The following is an 18,172-nucleotide window of genomic DNA, read 5'->3' as shown; positions in this document are numbered from 1 at the left end:
TGGCTGAACAGACAATTGCCGGACACCCTCCTCCTGAAGATAAAAGCAGATTCTTTCATTGGTACCAGAATGGATTTAAAGATGACTGGCTAATGTGTTCAATGTAGGAAACCATCGGGATGAAAGGAGACTCCAAATCTAGAGGGAAGAGCTCTGGTCAAAGGAGAGCACAACTTCTACTTTTACTTGACAGCTTCGGACAAGGCACAGGAAATGCAACCATTCGTTCATTCCCCAATTGCTAAAGCCTTTGAAGCCGAGAGAGAGCCAGATGGCATGGTAGGCAGGTCTGTAAATCTAAAATTGTATTCTCCCCCTACCTAAACAGATTTTTTTGTGCGAAATTTCATAAACTTTTAAAAACTGGGTCAATGGCAGAAAACATATCCTTAGACATTAATTTAAGCCATACAGATAATTTGGCAGAGGCTGTTCACGGGAAACAGTCGGAATACTGTGGTCTTAACCAGGCGCATTCAGACTACGCAAGCTAAACCATGCTTGCCTTAACCCACACAGATGCCTTAACCACACATACGCGGGGCTAAGGCAATGAACGGTCTAGCTGCTGGGGACAGAAGCAGGAAGAGGTAAGTGGGGCTTTTCTGGGCTGGGGGGAGGGTAAGGGGTAGTTTGCTGGGCAAGTCGGGGTTGTTTTGTGTGCTGGGGGTGAGTTGGCGCTAATTTTCTGGGCTGGGCGATGGATGGGGTAGTTTTCTGGTCTGGGCGATGGGTCGTTTTCTGGTCTGGGCGATGGGGCAGGAGTTTTTTTTTGGGCTGGGGGTTTGAGTAGGTTTCTGGGTAGGGGGTAGTATTCTGCGCTGGGCGATAGGTCAGGTGTGGTTTTCTGGGCTGGGGGGGGGGTTGGGAGTAGTTTTCTGGGTAGGGGTAGTATTCTGGGCTGGGTAGGGGGTCGGAGGTAGTATTCTGGGCTCAGTAGTGGGTCAGGGGTAGTTTTCTGGGCTGGGTAGGGGGTCAGGGTAGTTTTCTGGGCTGGGTAGAGGTGTCGGGCTAGTTTTCAGGACGGGGGGTTGAGGTTGTTTTCAAGGCTGGGTGGATTAGGGTTGTTTTCAGAGCTGGGGGGGGAGTCGGGGGTAGTTTTCAGGGCTGGTGGGGTCGGGGGTAGTTTTCAGGGCTGTGGGGAGAGTCGGGGGCAGTTTTCAGGGCTGTGGGGAGGGTGTTAGGCCTAAAGACAGTGGAAGGGCTTGGGGTCGTTTTAGGGGGACAGGGTTTTAGGCCTCGGTGCAGGGTAGCTTTTTAAATTTAAGTTTGGGTTTTAGGCCTAAGGGTAGTGGAAGGGGTTGGGGTAGTTGTAGGGACAGTGCAAGGGGTTGGGAGTGGGTCAAGGTAGTGTTCAAGGGTTAGGGACAGCTAGTGAGGCGGTAGGGGTATTTAGACATCAGGGCGGGGATTAGTTTATAGCTAAGGGCGGGGGAAGGGAGTTGCAACCGTAGCCATGCATACCCCTTTTCCATTCATGCCTTTACCACAAAATTACATGGTAATGGAATGCGTGGTTAAGACACATTCATGGTTTAGGCTGCGTGGTAGAAGCAAGTGTGGTTTATCCAGTCGTGCCTCTATCATACACGCCGTTATGCAGTCATTGGGTCTATGGTGTACTGTAGCACAAATAAAGGACCTATGAAGCATTCTGGTTGTAAGAAATATATGCTTACTTCACTGGCTCTTAACCCTTGTACAAATAGCCAACATAGATAACCCTCTACGAAACAAGCCTGCTTTTATTCTGCTGATTAATAATCTCCTAATGCCAGTTTCGCGACTGGTCCAACTGCCAAGGCTAGTTATATATACACAGGGGACTGGATTAAAGGAAAAGAAAACACAATTTTATGAAAACAGCACAGGAGAGTTTCATCTCTGTCCTGGTCAGAAAAAACAATGTGAAAACAAAGAGTAAGACACCTACATATGCCCGGCCCTTTCTTTCTTTGTGGTGGGCCCCTATAGTCTCCACACCGTGGACAAATGTCTTAATGTCCCCTTGACAGTGCTTCAATATGTTAAGTCTGCCATCTAGGCTTCTGCCCTCCCTTTCAAACTATGGAATCTCCAGATCTGGGATCTTCCAATGCTATGTTTCATGAAGGCCACGAAAGAGGAGGGGGCGGGGCCTCATTCCGAGAAGGACCTAGACGGCTATTTCGAACCCCATCCTGCCACTAAGCACCCTAAAAAAAAAAAAGAAGCTTGCTGAAGCGATGACCTGGGGTGTTTTCACACCCTTTAATGGACGTCAGTAGTTCAAAGCCTTTTGAAAACGAGATGGAAACCCTCTATTTGCAGTGGTTTTCAGCTCGTTTTCCCTGCCATAGTGTTATATCAGATCCTCAGCGGGTAAACGTGTGGGATGGGAGTCAATATTGTGTCCCACTGTGGCATCATGTAAGTTGGCAGGTATGTGGTTATGTTCAACTTTTGTACAACGCTCAGACTTCTAGTGGTTACGTGGGGCCAGTCCAGTGAAGTTTTCTGAAACCAAGAGACGAAGCAGGTTATACACACAAACATGCATTGAAACAGTGTTATGTTGTCCTTACTGCAAATGTGCTTTTGTTATAGAACACTGCCATCTCATGGTTGAATGGTAGTATTACACTGCACATAGGGAACTGTTTACATGTGCGATCATTTTCAGTTTGATGTTGATGATTATTCAGAGGTTCCTGGCATGGCTGCTGGGTGTAGGTCAGAGTATGGCCGGCCACCAGCTGGAGTCCCATGTTGGTATTCTTAAGGAAGATCACTACTTCTGTCTTGTCGGTGTTGAGCTAGGGACAATTTGCTTTAGTCCAGTTTATGAATTCAGTCATGCAGGCAGAGTGCTTGTTTCTTGTGTGAGAGATCTTGCCAGAGAGGGCAAGTAGGAGTTGTGTCTCGTCAGCTAAGGAGAGGATGTTAATGTTGTGTGAGTGGATGACAGCCAGAGGAATCATGTATGCATTGAATAGAATTGGGCTGAGTGATGAACTTTGAATAATTATAGCTTAATCCTGAACAAGGAGTTTATTTACAGCCGTTTTCTCCAGGGTGGCTATGATCCGCCTATAAGAAAGCCCCTTGATTGACACTACTGATACAAGTTTCATCCTTCTAATTTCCTATGTCATTTGCAACCCCAGAAGATCGCCTACTGGGCAATAGAGAGCACTCGTATGGTTTACTTACAGACCAAGTACTTTTGTGGAGAAAGGCTACACATGTGTCAGATTTGGTTATCAAACACACACAAGGGCGGTTAACAAATATTTTGAGAGGTAAAGTCAGGCTTATGCCTAGTAGAATGTATACTTTATATACAAGTAAAATATGCCTGATTCATACAGGTACAAATTACATTTTATTTGATCATTCATTAACCCCTTCGCTGCTAGGCCTCACGACCCCCCCCCCCCCCCCCCCCCGCTATGCCTTTTTGTTGCTATTTGGGGTAGTTCGCGCTTAGGCCCCTGTAACTTTTTGACCACAAAGTATCCACGCCAAATTTGCGTCCTTTTTTTCCAACATTATGGGGATTCTAAAGGTACCCAGGGCTTGTGGATTCCCCTGGAGGGGCACCAGAAATTAGCCAAAATACAGCTAAATTTAGTTTTTGGGGGGGTGAGGGAAGGGCTACAGATTAAAGAGTGTTTTTTTCCCTGCAAATGGTATAGAAAAAGGGGTTGTGGTGCTGAAATCACCATCTTCCCAGCTTTTAGGGACAAGCAGACTTTTGTCAGAAAACCAACAATTTTTACACAGTTTTGACATTTTTCTGGGACATAGCCTATTTTTGCAATTTTTTGTACTTTCAACCTCTTTCCTGTTAATGGTAGAAATGGGTATGAAAGCAATAATGGATCCTGGGAAAGCTATACATTTTAGAAGAGTAGACAAACTTATGAATTCAGCAAGGGGTCATTTGTGTAGATCCTTCAAGGTTTCTTTATAGAAACTAAGCCTGGGCAAAGCATTACGCTACGCTCGCGTAGTTTGAGAAGTTTGCGCTACTTCGCACTACGCTAATTGCACGTAGCACAGTGCGAAGACGCGTAGCGTAGTGTTGCTTAGTGCAGCGGTCATTTTTTGCTTGTTCGCTGTCCTCAATGTCAAGTTGGCGACCGCGAGCAAGAAAAATGACATCCCGGCGAGACTTTTTCCTCGTTCGCGATCAGCAACATCAAGTTGGCGATCGCGATCGTGGAAAATAAACCTCCCGGCGAGATTCTCAACGCGAGGAGGTCAGGTTTCTCATTGCGAGTGGTCGCGTATGCTCGCGACCGCTCGCGATGAGAAACTACCAGTCCGCGAAAAGTAAAATTCTACTAGAGCGGCAGAAAACTACAACTCGCACTGTGCAAGATGCCGTTTTCAATGATTGCACAGTGCCGGTTGCTTGTCCGCACTGTGCAATCATTGAAAACGACATCTTGCACAGTGCGAACAGGGTACTACGCAGTTCACAAAGTGCTACGCGTAGCTCGCGTAGTGCACTTTGCGTAGCTTCGCGTAGTGCTACTTCGCGAACTACGCCCAGGGTTAATAGAAACTAACTGTTGAATATAGGAAAAATATAAAATTAGTTAAAAAAACAAAACCCAGCCATGTGTGTCAACGTTTTCACCTGTAACAACTTCTTATTATGGCAGCTGTTTGAAAGCAATATACCGTTACATCCGTTGGACCATTCTGATTGAGGGGATATATAGGACTTGTAGGTTTACCAAGAACCCGACTAACCCAGAACCAATAAATGAGCAGCGACTTGCAATGGTTTTTTATTATGTACCGGGTATATAGCAATTATTCAGGAAAAATGTATACACGGAAAAAAACCGATATAAAAGACACCTATGTATTTCTGAAATGGGAACAAAATATAGAGTTTAGAAACAGTAGATATTTGCACATTTCCGAAATTAGCATGAGAATTATAGGTCATTTTTCAAAAGGACTTCTTTTTTACACATTGTCTTTCATTTGGAAGGCCGAAATGCATCTAAAGTCAATAGGTAATAACAGTTGCTCTACAATTCTGTGTTACCCTAAGTCTCCCGATAAAAATGGTACGTCACTTGTGTGGGTAGGCCTAGTGCCCGTGACAGGAAACGGCCCAAAACGCAACTTGGACACACCACATTTTCACAGTGAAAAATGACCCTTTTTTGCAAAGTGCCTAGCTGTAGTTTTTGAACCCTAGCTCTGCCGGCACCTAGGGAAACCTAGCAAACCTATACAATTTTTGAAAACTAGACACCCAGGAGAATCCAGGAAGGGGTGACTTGACTGGCTCTCACCAGGTTCTGTTACCCAGAATCCCTTGCAAACCTAAAAAATTGTCCAAAAAAAACCCCCACTTTCCAGAACTTTCCACCACAGAAATGTGAGGAATCTGCGTGGATCCACAAAATTCCATCCACCCTGCGTTCCCCAAAGTCTTCTGAGAAAAATGGTACCTCACTTGTGTGGGTAGGCCTAGTGCCCGTGACAGGAAACGGCGCAAAACGCAACGTGGACACACCACATTTTCACAGTGAAAAATGACCCTGAGCAGAAAGACTGTAGCAATTGTTTTTTTGGGGGGGAGGGGGCATTGCCATGCCCTTTTTGGGCAGCCCCCAACCCAATGTCAATATAAATAATCCCTGGTTCCAAGTGGGCTTTCTGGCCCCCGGGGGGCAGACAATCTTACATTTCTTGGGGGGGAACCATTCCGTCATGAGCACAGAAGGGGTTAAAACCATTACAAAAGATAATCATACCAAAGGAGGGTGAACCTGTGAGACTGTACCATCTCTAAAGTTACAGAGCTTCAAGTTCAATATTTTACTCATACTTAACTTTACACACAAAAATCATAAATAAAAAAAAAAAAAAACAATTCAACTCAAAGGCAAAAAATAAGCAATGGAATGAATGCACGAGAAATTTACATTCAGGGCTACTTGGTCACTCTAAAATGACATTCAACAAAGTTTCTATTAGGTAAGGTACCAGGGCATGTAAGGTGAGTGTGCGGAACAGACCCTATGAACACTTGAACCTGTATGAGGGTTGACGACTGTGACAATGTGAGCCAAGTGACCCACACTGCGGGCTCATTGGGGTCTCTTAATTCTGTGACAGTGCAACATGGCTATGACGCAGGTACCGTGCTCTCCATGAAACTGGAGTCAAGCTATTCTGGCTGATATGGGGTGAAACCCTGAAACCAGCCCTCGGATGCTTGTTCCAGTCCAGGGAGGACCTGGCGTGGCAGTTTGGGTTGGACTGTTCCCACTGGGTGCAGGGTCAAGACTGATTTTCACATGGCTGGGTTCAAACTGGAATGGCATAGGTAGCAAAAAAAATAAAAAGATGGATTTAGGCACAGATCTCTGTACTGGGGGGGAATGTATTACATTGTTCTGCATTCTGTCCATCAACTGTTCTTTTTGAACGAATAGCAGCGAGCCAGGCTGGTATGTAGAACAGCCCTTGTTGGCTCCTCTTCCATTATCCTGGTCTTTTACAGTTTCCCCCCCATTTTATTGGAGGACTGTGAGCTTGCCCTTAGAGCCTGTAAGTTGGGGTGTACCAATGACTCTTTTCCTCCCCGAATCCTGGGTGCCAATGCAGAGGCCATAAACCCTGCCATGAATGTGCTGATCAACAACCCAGTGCGCAATGCTTGTGTTCCCAGTTGCAGGAAGAAAGCCAGGCTGATCCCACTGCTCAAAAAACTTTCAGTAGATAAGTCAGAGTACAAGCCGATTTCCCGGTTACCAGCATTTGCTGAGATCCTCAAAAAACTAGTTGTTGCATCCTACCAAATCGGGTTTTCGTCCTGGGTACTGCACGGAGTCTGCCTTGGTTGAGGTCTCAGACACTATTAAATGGGCTGTGGCAAAAGGTAGAAAGTGGCCTTGCTGCTTTTAGACCTTTCGGTGGCTTTTGATGCGGTTTCTCATCCCTACGTTATTCCGCGTTTGCGGGATATTGGGTTGGCAGGGGCCGCCCTGGTTGCGTTCCTTTTTATCGAACAGAGATCAGTGGGTGTGGATGCCACCATTTGCGCCAGATTCCAAGTCCATTAAGTTTGGGGTGCCTCAGGGTTCTGCCTTGAGCCCAAAATTATTCAATGTCTATATGTCCCCATTGGCAACCCTGGTGGAATCCTTTGGAGTGCAGATTATCTCTTATACGGACGACACGCCGATTATTATAAGTAGGGAGGGGAACATCTCTGGGGCCAATGTAGATTTGAGGCGTGTCTGTTAGTAGTGTTTCAATGGATGTGCCAGAATAATCTTCAGTGAAACACAAGCAAAACAGAGTTACTGGTTTTTGGTCCCTCCTCCACCCACAGTCATGGAGTGGTGTAGTTTGGCCTAGTTCTGCTCCCTCTCCTCAGACTCCTACTATGGTGGTAAAGAACCTGGGAGGGAAGTTCGATAATAACCTGTCCTTCAAACCACAATTGGAGAGCACTGTTGGGATCTGGTTTGGCCTTGTCAGGTTTTTGAGGAAGTTCCTGTTTCTTCTTCCAGCTTTTTGTCAGAAGATGGTAGTCCATACCCGCATAATATCTTGGCTGAATTATGGAAATATACTTTACTTGGGTTTCCCTTTGTACCAGCTTAGGGGACTACAGTTGGTGCAGAATGCAGCGGCTCGGCTCTTGCTCAACATTCCTAGGAATGTGTCTGTTAATCGCCATCTTAAGGCGCTACATTGGCTTCCCATACGGGGTAGAGTGAAGTTAAAGGGATTGGTGCTTGCCCACATAGATTTCTATGGAATAGGCCCTATATATCTATCCAAGTCCCTCACCCATTACCATCCTTCCAGAACCCTTCACTCTGTGCGCGCTTTGTTGGCTGTTATGCCAAAGAAGAGGTGGAAGAGATGGGGAGGCACTTCCTTCTTGCCGATAGCTGCTGCTAGTTAGAATGACCTTCCCCTATGCGACCAGGGATGTGGACTCTTTTAAACGCAGTTTGAGAACATGGCTTTTCAATTAAGCTTTTTAGATTATGTTCCTTTCTGGGCAAGACCTGGTTTACTTGACTTTTTGCACCAGGACACCTTTGTGTAGCGGTGCACTTTATAAGTACTATTTGATTTGATAGAAAGGAGGACCTGTGCACGTCAAGGAGCTGCTTTGAAGTCACCCCACATCAAAGGCACTTTTGGGTATAAGTACCGGGTCTCTGACCCCCTAAAATCAGACACTACTGGACTTGTAACTGAAGCTTTGCAAGGAGAACTGCTGTGCTGCTTGAAGGACTCAACTGGACTGGTGATCTGGACGGCCTGCTTTTCTGCTTCTTGCCCTGCTGCTCTCTGACTTTGCTGAAGGACAGGTGGACCCTGCCTTCACTCAGTGTGCGCTCAACTGGGGCTTGTTGGCTTGCCTCCTGTTTGAGATTCAAGGATAGCAAAGTTTCTACCCCTGCTCCTGTGCATGGCTCACTGGAAGTGGCACAGATACTTGAAAAACGGATTTCGACATATCTGTCTGTGGGTATCAGAATCAGCGCATCAACCCGGTTTCGAGAGTAAAATCGGCGCATCAACTCGGAACCAGTGCTTTGTCTCCCGAGAACGATGCATCGACCAGTGTATCACTGCGGCTGCAGCTTGGAGAGACCGACGCATCCCTTCGACTGCATAGTGAAACCCAACGCATCACTCAACGCCTCTCAACTATGGCTTCAGTCTGCGTAACTAATGCATTGTCATCAGCGCATGGGGGAAACGGACGCATCCTCAACTTGCGGGACCCACATTGATGCAGGCCGAGAGGCATCTCGCTGTTGCGACCAGGAAAGCTACTTTGTTTACTGGAGATTGTGTGGGTCCTGTAGCCAGCTGGCACTCCATCACGGTCAGTCAGAATATAATCATCTATTTTTCTAAACCTGCAAGGAATCTTTTTGTGGTGCATTCATTGTGTTACACATTGCCTCTTTAGATAAGCCTGACTACTATGTGCCAAGCTACTAGATGGTGAGCACAGGCTATCTTGTAGTGTGTACTTAGCTTACCCTTATAAGAGTGGTGATTTCTGCCTGGCCTGGGTGCATACCTCAGACAACAAGAAATACCAATTCTAACAACGTAATTTTGTGACTTCTATTATTCCCCCTCACGCCCCCATTACCAGTCTCAGGCTACTCTGTTGCTCCCTTGTCCATTCGATGATGCTTTCCCTTTGATCTCTTCCTCACCCTCTCCCCACTTGCTTTCCATATCTTTACTTAGGACTTTAAAAATGTTATATATAGGGGCATGGCTTCGGAGCCGTTGGCGATGACCGCCGATTTCGGGAGCTCCGCGGCGACGTAGGCGGCAGGGAGTCTCCAGGCTTCTCTTTCTCGGGGGCGGATCGTGAAAAACGGCGTTTTCACCGTCGGAACACCTCTGCTACCGCTGGAATGATTTGCGGAGCGTTTCCAGGATGTTAAGGTGACTTTATCTCTTCAAATGCAGCCCGTCAGAGCTGCGGCCGCCATTTTGTTTTCTTCTTTGCTGTTTTCCTGATGGATCCTTCGCCTTTCTGCCACTGCTCTCTTTTCAGAATTTTTGCTGTCAGTATCTACGCAAAGGTTTTTTCCTCACCTTTTGAAGACAATTTCTCTCGAATTCGTCGTAGTATTTACTGAAGTGCTCACTGCAGCCTCTTTTTCTTCATTTTTATTTTTACTTCACATAAGCATTTCCTTCACGGACCTACTCTGATATTGAACATTGTTGTTATTCGAACCTTCTTTTCTTCGTGACCTTCTCTCACATTTTCAAAGGGGAATTTTGTTTCCTTTTCTTCATGGTAATGCCTCGTGGTGCTCGTATTGGGGCGCAGCAGGCTAGCAACCCTCCAATGGGTGATACTAATCCGTTCAATGTCCTTCGTGACAATATGGATGAAGTACCCCTTGAGTCCTCTGACTCTAAAGCTTCGACTACTTCAGGCACTCGTCCCAAACAGGTCTCCAAACTACCAGCGGCTTCTCCATCCGGCAAAAGGGTAAAAATTAACCCTCCTTCTCCCACTAATCCGCCATCTTCAGTCTCTATGGAGCTTCTCCTTGAGGAAATCCGTGCTCTGAAGCCATGTATGGAGGAAACTAACTTGCGTTTACAAATCCTTGAAGACAACTGGTCTCACACTATTCAAAGGGTTGTGGTCCTTGAACAGAGAGTTGACACATCAGAAGAATCCATGAATCAAGTCCCCATTTTACATAAAGAGATTAACCATCTCAAGCAACAAGTTGAGCAATTGGAAAACCGCAATAGGCGCAATAACCTGCGTATTTATGGTTTGGGTGAAGGTCTTGAAGGTTCTAATCCAATTTCATTTTTCCAATCATTTTTACCGTCTCTTCTTGGGCTTCCTGAATCGCCTCCTTTAAACATTCAACGTGCTCATCGCCTTGGTCGGGTCTCTAGTCCCTCCTCACCCTCGGCGAGACTCAGAGGTGTTATTCTATATTTTCTGGAATATACTGACCTACGCAAGGTACTTCAAGCTGCCAAGCAAAAAGGAAAGATGGCATGGTTCTAATTTATTTTTCACTCTGGACTATGCCAAGGTGACTGCAGACCGTCGGAAAAAGTTCCTGGAAATGAGACCTGCTCTTCGAAATCTCAATGCTAGATATGGTCTTTTTCACCCCTGTCTTTTTAAGGTGACTTATAACAATAAGACTACATCTTATGAAGATCCAACTGTACTTCAGCAATTTTTGACTACCTGTCGTAATGATCCTATGGATGTATCCAGATCGTAATTGTTTTGTTCCCCTCATATTGGCTACTTGATGTTCTGTTCTGTTTTATTTTGGCATTAAGGTTATAGGATGTTAACTTATGTGTTTTGTCTTTCTCTCCTTAGATTTGGATATATGGCCCCCTGTATGTTCTCTCCTTCAGTCTTCCTGGATGACGCCCTTCTTGTCGTTGTTGCTCTGCGGTTTCCCGTTTGGCGTTCCCTCTCCCTTGTGTGGTTTCACCACCCTCATCCTTCTTGTCTTCTTGTGGTATGTCTTTTGCTATTGTGTTCTCATTTTTACTTCAATGGTTTCTTCTGACTTGTTTTCTTCTCTTTGTCTTGTTCCCCTCTTTTGCTTTTCCTAGTTTCTTTTTCCTTATCTATTGAACTACTTTTCTCTCTGTTTTTATTCCTTGTTCCTTTTCTTCTTTGTTTCTCTCTCCTTTTATTCCTTTAATTCGATCTATTTTCTGGCTCTCTTTTTCAACCTATTATCTCCATTCCCTTCACCTTTTTCAATCTCAGGTTTTTCTTCATTTTTTAATTTTCTTCTCTTCTAAATATAATGTGTTTATGACAGTTTTTCAGTTACGTATATGGTTATGTACTTTATTTCTTTTTAGTTACATTAATGATTCTTCGGCCTGCACTGTTTTGTTTTTCCTTCTTTTGCAATTGTATCAGTTGGTTTTCACTCCTTAATTACTCATACTTTCATGTTTTCTCTCAATTTGCATTTTAACTTTTATCCTTAGATGTCTTTGAATATTTTATCTTGGAATGTTAAGGGTCTAGGTTCACCCATTAAACGTCAATGAGTATTGTCTCATATAGCAAATTTAAAAGGGGATATTGCGTTATTACAAGAAATTCATGTTAAAGATCCTGAAATTCCTAAGTTACGTCGTCATTGGGTTGGTCATGTCTTTGCTTCGCCTGGTTCTGGGAAGCGTAATGGTGTTGCTATTTTATGCCATAAGCGTTTGGATGTTCAACTTGTTAACCAAGATAATGATTTAGAGGGTAGGTGGGTAGTAGTCTCTTTGTTGATTAATAAAATTCCTCTAACTATTTTTAATATTTATGCTCCCACTGGTCAAGATAAACTCTTTTGGCCCCATATTCTATCCCTGCTCATGCAACACACTGATGATTATCTAATTTTGGGTGGAGATTGTAATATGGTTATGGACCCATTTTTAGATAGAAGGTCTGACTCTAGGTTCTCTCCCTCCCCTATGCATTCTTTCTTTACCTCCACTATTTCTCAAAGGGCACTTGTGGACTCTTGGAGGCTTTGTCATCCTACCCTTCAAGAATACACCTTCTACTCACCCCCTCATTCTTCCCAGTCCCGGTTAGACTATATTTTTATTTCCAAAGCCCATACTCAACACATTACTCACTCTGATATAGGCTCTATTTTAATTTCTGACCATGCCCCAGTCTCTTTAAGTTTAGATTTAATCCCTCCTGTGACAGGCACTAGGAGATGGAGGTTTAATAACTCTCTTTTATTGGACCCGAAGTTTACACAAGCCTTTCTTGAATTTACCTCTTCATTTTTTGATAATGACTCGTCTCAATTAACCCCTTCCCTTATTTGGGACACCTTCAAAGCTGCTTCTAGAGATTTCATTATTACATTTGTGGCACGGAAACGCCGCTCTGTCTATTCATCTACTTAGCACACAGATTAAAAGGTTAGAACATTCCTTTTATATTTCTAAGAAACAATCTGACTTAAACAGTCTTATTAAGGCTAAACTTTCCTTTAATAAACTTTCTACTGATTCTGCCAATTTATTTTTGCTTAAGTCTAGTGCTAATATTACAGCGCACAGAATAAAGCCGGTAATCTTTTAGCTAGATACCTCAAAGTTAAGAAAGAGCGTACAAAAATTGAATCCATTGTTACCTCCTCTAATGTTATGGTTCATAAAGATGAAGATATTTTAGCCGAATTCACGGACTTTTATCAACAATTATACACTCCTGAATCCTCCCCTTTATTATCTGATATCACTCGCTATTTGTCTTCCATCCCTTCACCTTCCTCTTCAGATGTTGACTTTTCCCCATTAGAGGCTGATATAACGCATAAGGATATTCTGGAGGCTATTCAAGTTCTAAAAAGGGGTACGGCCCCTGGCCCAGATGGGTTTACCATAGAATTCTATTCCCACTTTTCCTCCCTACTTCTTCCTCGAATTTATCAACTTTTTTCGTTCTTTATTGCAACACAGAAATCTGATGGTTCTTTTCAAGAAGCTCTAATTTGTCTCCTTCCTAAGGATAACAAGGATGACACTCTCTGTAAAAAATATAGGCCAATCTCCTTAATTAATCTAGATTATAAAATTTTTGCAAAAATTCTTGCGCTTCGTTTGGAAAAATTTCTCCCACAATTAATCAGTAAAGAGCAATGTGGCTTTATCAAAGGCCGTCATCTCTCTGATAATACTCGTCTTTTCTTTAATGTCTTAAGCAAATCTCATTCTTACAAGGCTTCATTGGCAGCGGTTGCATTGGACGCTGTGAAAGCTTTTGACAGAGTCAACTTGCAATTTATTTTTTCTTCTCTTTCTTGGTTCGGTTTTGGTCCTAAATTCCTTTCATATATCTCACTACTTTATTCTTTTCCTAGGTCTTTTATTTTAGCTAATGGACTGGTCTCTTCCTCTTCTTCGTGGTGTCCGGCAAGGATGACCGCTCTCTCCGCTCTTATTTATTTTAGCATTAGAACCTTTCCTAACAAGAATTCGTATGAACGATGAGATTTCTGGTTTCCCCTATGGTGATAAACAGCTAAAGCTTTCTGCGTACGCAGATGATATCCTTCTATTTATCTCGAACCCTCATACTTCTCTCCCAAAATTTTTATTAGAGGTCTCGGATTATGCATCAGTGTCAGGTTATAAACTTAATGTAGATAAATGTGAAATCCTTCCTCTAAATAAACTCTGTTTTCATGCTGACTTTTTAACTTCTTCCTTCCATTGGAGTCCAACTAAAATCAAATACCTTGGTCTCTGGTTCACGCCTTCTATTAAGGATACTGTAGCATTGAATCTTAAAAATTTACTATCATCCCTTACTGTCTCTACGAACAAATGGAATCCTTTGTTCTTATCCTGGTGGGGTAGATTGGATTCTATCAAAATGATGTTAGTTCCAATAATCTTATTTTTCTTATCGAATCTTCCAGTCAATATTCCCAAATCTTATTACAAAAATATTTATTCTATATTATCAAAATTCTTATGGCAGAACAAACCACCCAGAATGTCTTTTTCTAAACTTAAGTCTCCTAAGCATTTAGGTGGTGTCAATTTTCCTGACTTCTTCTCGTATCACACTTCCTTTTTCCTTACTCACTCTGCATCTTTCATTTCCGATCATACCTCTGATCCCTTTTCTCAACCTTTGTGGGTAGAGGTTGAATCCTCCTTTTTTCATCCCTTTACGTTTGAAGAGTTTGTTTCCTTGGCACGTGCTCCGGAGAAATTTTCTCTTCCCATCCATGTTCGCAAAATCTTTCGTCCTATTATTTTACATAATTTAGATGATCGTGCCTGTTTTTTACAATCTCCTATCTGGTACAATCACCTTATCCGAATTAAAAATAGATCTATTTTTTGGAATGATTGGTTATCCCTTGGTCTTAAATGGACTCATCAGCTTTTTCAAGAGGGACTTTTTATTCCCTTTTCTGTTCTTCAAACTCGTTTTTCTCTCCCCCTATCTTTTTATTTCAAATATACTCTATTGAAAACGGCGGTTCAAACTGCTTATGATGCTATAACTTGTACCTCCATACAATTTAATTCTTCTCCCATTCCCTTAACATTTTTGCACTCCTCCCCCTCCGCCTCTCAGATTTACAAAAAATTGCGAGATGCGTCTGCTCATCGAGAGAAGTCGGTTGTGGAGTGCGTCTGGGAATCGGATTTAGATGATTCTTTTCCTACTTCTACCTGGGATAACATCTGGATCAAAATAAGGAAATCTTCTAGAGCAGCAAATACAACCCAAACTTTATTTTTCATATATAATAGACTTTTAATCACCCCTTCCAAACTACATAAAATTGACTCTTCTATCCCCTCTCGCTGTTGGTCTTGTTCGGCCTTGGTAGCCGATCTTAAACATATGTTGTTTACCTGTCCTGCTGTTCATCTTTTCTGGGGTAAAGTATGGCACCAAATTAATACCATTTTCTCTTCCAACTTCCCCTTTTCTATTTCCCATATTTTTCTTGGTAGTATTTCGCAAGTATGGTCCTCCTTTAGTACTAACACTTCCATTGTTGACCTCCTTCTAGCTGTGGCATTTCAACAAATCACGAAAGCATGGAAGGATACCTCCCTTATTTCTTATCAAGCCTGGTGGTATGGGGTTTGCTATAATCAAAGACTAGACAGGGCTTATGTCCATCCCATTAGCCTTGCTATTAAATGAGATTTATTGTGGTTACCCATTACTACCTTTCTGAATTTGTCTGCCCAACCTACTCCACTACATAGCCCTCGCAATGAGGAAGTTTCTAAGCCCCCTTGAAATTGTTATTATTACTGAATGTTGATTATCATTTCTGTTCTGCCGCATGTTGAATTATTAATTTCTTAATCGTGAAATTATTTTTGTTTACACTGCTAGCTTTTAAGATATACTGTTGTAATATGTTTACGATGACATTCCTCTTTCTCTCTCCCCTTTCTTCTTTTTCTTTCCTTTTCTTTTTACTTTTATGAAGTTTCTCACAATGTATTCTTTTCACAAAATGTATGCTATTATTGCTCTGGACTTTCTTTATCTCTTCAATAAAATCTTCTTTAAACTTAAAAATGTTATATATATATATAAATATAAATACATTTTCCGTACAGATCCTCAATAATGACAACCAAGTCCCAGAGGGTCACAGAAAGGCAGCACACCAAACAGCAAATCCAGGTAAGTTTCAAGTTGCTCACTTCATGTTTATTTGCTTTTTTTCTCCTTAAGTTTCAACCATGCAAAGTGCGTCAAGTAACAAAAAGACTACCTACGCGTTTGGGCCAGAGGCCTTCGTCCGGGTCATGTGATAGTCAGTGAAGGGTGTTTAAAAAGGCGTTGGTTGACCCCGCCCCCAATTAACCAAAAATCACAAAATTTTAAAAGAAAAGGTGTGTCATTTAAGGGAACAAATGAACACATTCATTTTAGATATATAGAATATATATATATATATATATATATATATATATATATATATATATATATATATATATATATATATATATATATATATATCTCACTCCAAAAAAAAGAACAAGGGGCAAAAAAAGTAGAAATAACCACAAGAACTCCCAGTAAAAAAGTACAAACCAGACATATATAAAGACAGGAAGTCCCTGTTGCCCTTGAACGTGCAACGAAAATCAATAAACCCAAAATGGCAGGGGAACAGAGGGAGCAACAGAATAAAAGGCGCAATATGAGAGCTTACTTTCTGAATCATTTGCATATTGAAATGGTACATAACAGCCCTGATTGAAAAAACAAGAGAAAGGGGAATTGGTATTTGTGGTGATGAAAAAGAAGAGATGCATGAAAGTTATCAGCAGGAAAGAAGACAAAATATTAGCTAAAATGAATATGCAACAGGCAGAAAGAAGCAGGTGTGTCATTTTGCTGGTATATTAGAGCCGCTTCCATTTTTGAACCACAAATCTTAGAACTGTCTAATTATTGTTTCAGCTATCAATATAATTGATAAGACGCATACAATGTTTCTTTACACTGCCTGTACGAACCCACGAATTAACAATAAAAAACTATTTACTGACCCATGTATGCTACTTCGTTCCAGGAAGCCTGAAGAGCCTTCATTTCTTTCTCCACAGTTGTTTTCTTGTCTTTCACATTCCCTTCCATTTTGCAATCGAACTCAGATAAAGGATTTGCCTTTCCAGAAATACTCCTTTCAGAAATAAACATTACCTGTTGGCGTAGAGGTAAAATAAGATCAACGGGGTGCAAAGGAGACAAGTGTGAACAAGGCAGCAGCACAATTGTGATAAACATGTTAATGTGGGGGAGTTGATCACTGGTATTTTTGTAGAGAATCAAAAATGGTATATAGCGACTTTGTTGTGCCTTTCAGGCATTCTCAACCAAGCCAATGCAACACCAAATGAGACCCCACAAAAAAATGGCCCTCCTGCCATTAATCCAAGAGTATTCTAGAGAGAGCAGTCCGCAAGCAGAAAACCAAGGAAATGGGAACTGCTCCAGAGAAGCATTTAGCAGTAATATGTATGTTCAGGTCACCACTTTCTAATATTTCTATTAGAATAGCTAATATCATCGAGTTAGAAACGACATCAACAACGCATTTTTCACATTTATAGAAAAGAGAACACATCAACCTCTTGTAAGCACACAAGGCCATTCAAAGCAGTGCAAAATCCCAAGGACAGATGTCAGTTCAGTTTGTCTTTATTTCGATTATTATAATCATAAAAGACAACAATTTAAAAATACATAATAGCAAAAATGTGTAAACTTCCATGACCAGCTTACAGCTAAAAACAGCCCACAATAGGCTAAAACACATTCATTAAAAGCAGTATTTAAAAGATTAATTAATACATAATAAAATATACCATAAAGCATGACTAGCATGAAAGTAGGACTACAGTTCCAAGCATTGGGACTAAAGCATTTGTTATGTATGACAGGATAGGTATACCCTCATTTGTTTAGCACGGATGACCCACATCCAACTCAAAAACTTAGCAACTGCAATCACTATGGATTCCTGTGTGTTTGTCTTCAGAATCCTTAATGCTTCCACGCCTGATCTTGTTCCCAAATTGGAACAAATTGGCTTAAGCCATTTTTCCTAGGAATCTTATAGGCTGGGCATAGAAAAGAAGTGTGTACTACTGTATCGATCTGTGTTGGACATGTAATGCATTTGTCATCTGACTGAGGATGCCAACTACTTGTGAAGGCTTTTATGGGGAGGGAACCCACCCTGAATTGGTGGTACAACTTCCTGTCACTCGGTTTGGTAATGACATTCCAATAAGCTTCAAACTCAGTATCATGTTTGAGCTCCAAAAATCCCCTAGACAGGATGGATCCAGTTACAATTGAGAAGCGCTTAGTCTTGACCATGTTCCAATATGCTGCCTTAAACTTTTTTTTGACGGAAATATGTTATCGGGATCCGTCCACAAACTACTCATCCCCATATCTAATAAAGTAGTTTTTACTTTGTTTAACCAAGAAATCCTACGTAGGCAATCTGCCCCCTGTACTTCATAGAGAGCTTTAGCATACAAAGAAGGCTCGGGAGTAATCCAGACTCTTCTCCAAAGTGCAATGGGTCTAAAACATGCTGTAGCCTCGATGGTGTTACAA

General features: G+C 42.2%; 1 protein-coding gene across 1 annotated transcript in view; it reads right to left on the bottom strand.

The window, feature by feature from the left end:
* Positions 1-18,172, bottom strand: part of CMAS (cytidine monophosphate N-acetylneuraminic acid synthetase) — a 193,422-nt gene that overhangs the window by 15,629 nt on the left and 159,621 nt on the right. The window contains exon 8 of the mRNA XM_085652733.1: positions 16,591-16,744. Coding sequence (XP_085508859.1) covers positions 16,591-16,744 — 154 coding nt within the window. The remainder of the gene's footprint in view (positions 1-16,590; positions 16,745-18,172) is intronic.

The sequence above is a fragment of the Triturus cristatus genome, chromosome 4_1 (genome assembly GCF_964204655.1).
Source record: "Triturus cristatus chromosome 4_1, aTriCri1.1, whole genome shotgun sequence".
Taxonomy (NCBI): domain Eukaryota; kingdom Metazoa; phylum Chordata; class Amphibia; order Caudata; family Salamandridae; genus Triturus; species Triturus cristatus.
The sequence above is the reverse complement of the archived record's forward strand: the minus strand, read 5'-3'. Positions and strand labels throughout refer to the sequence as shown.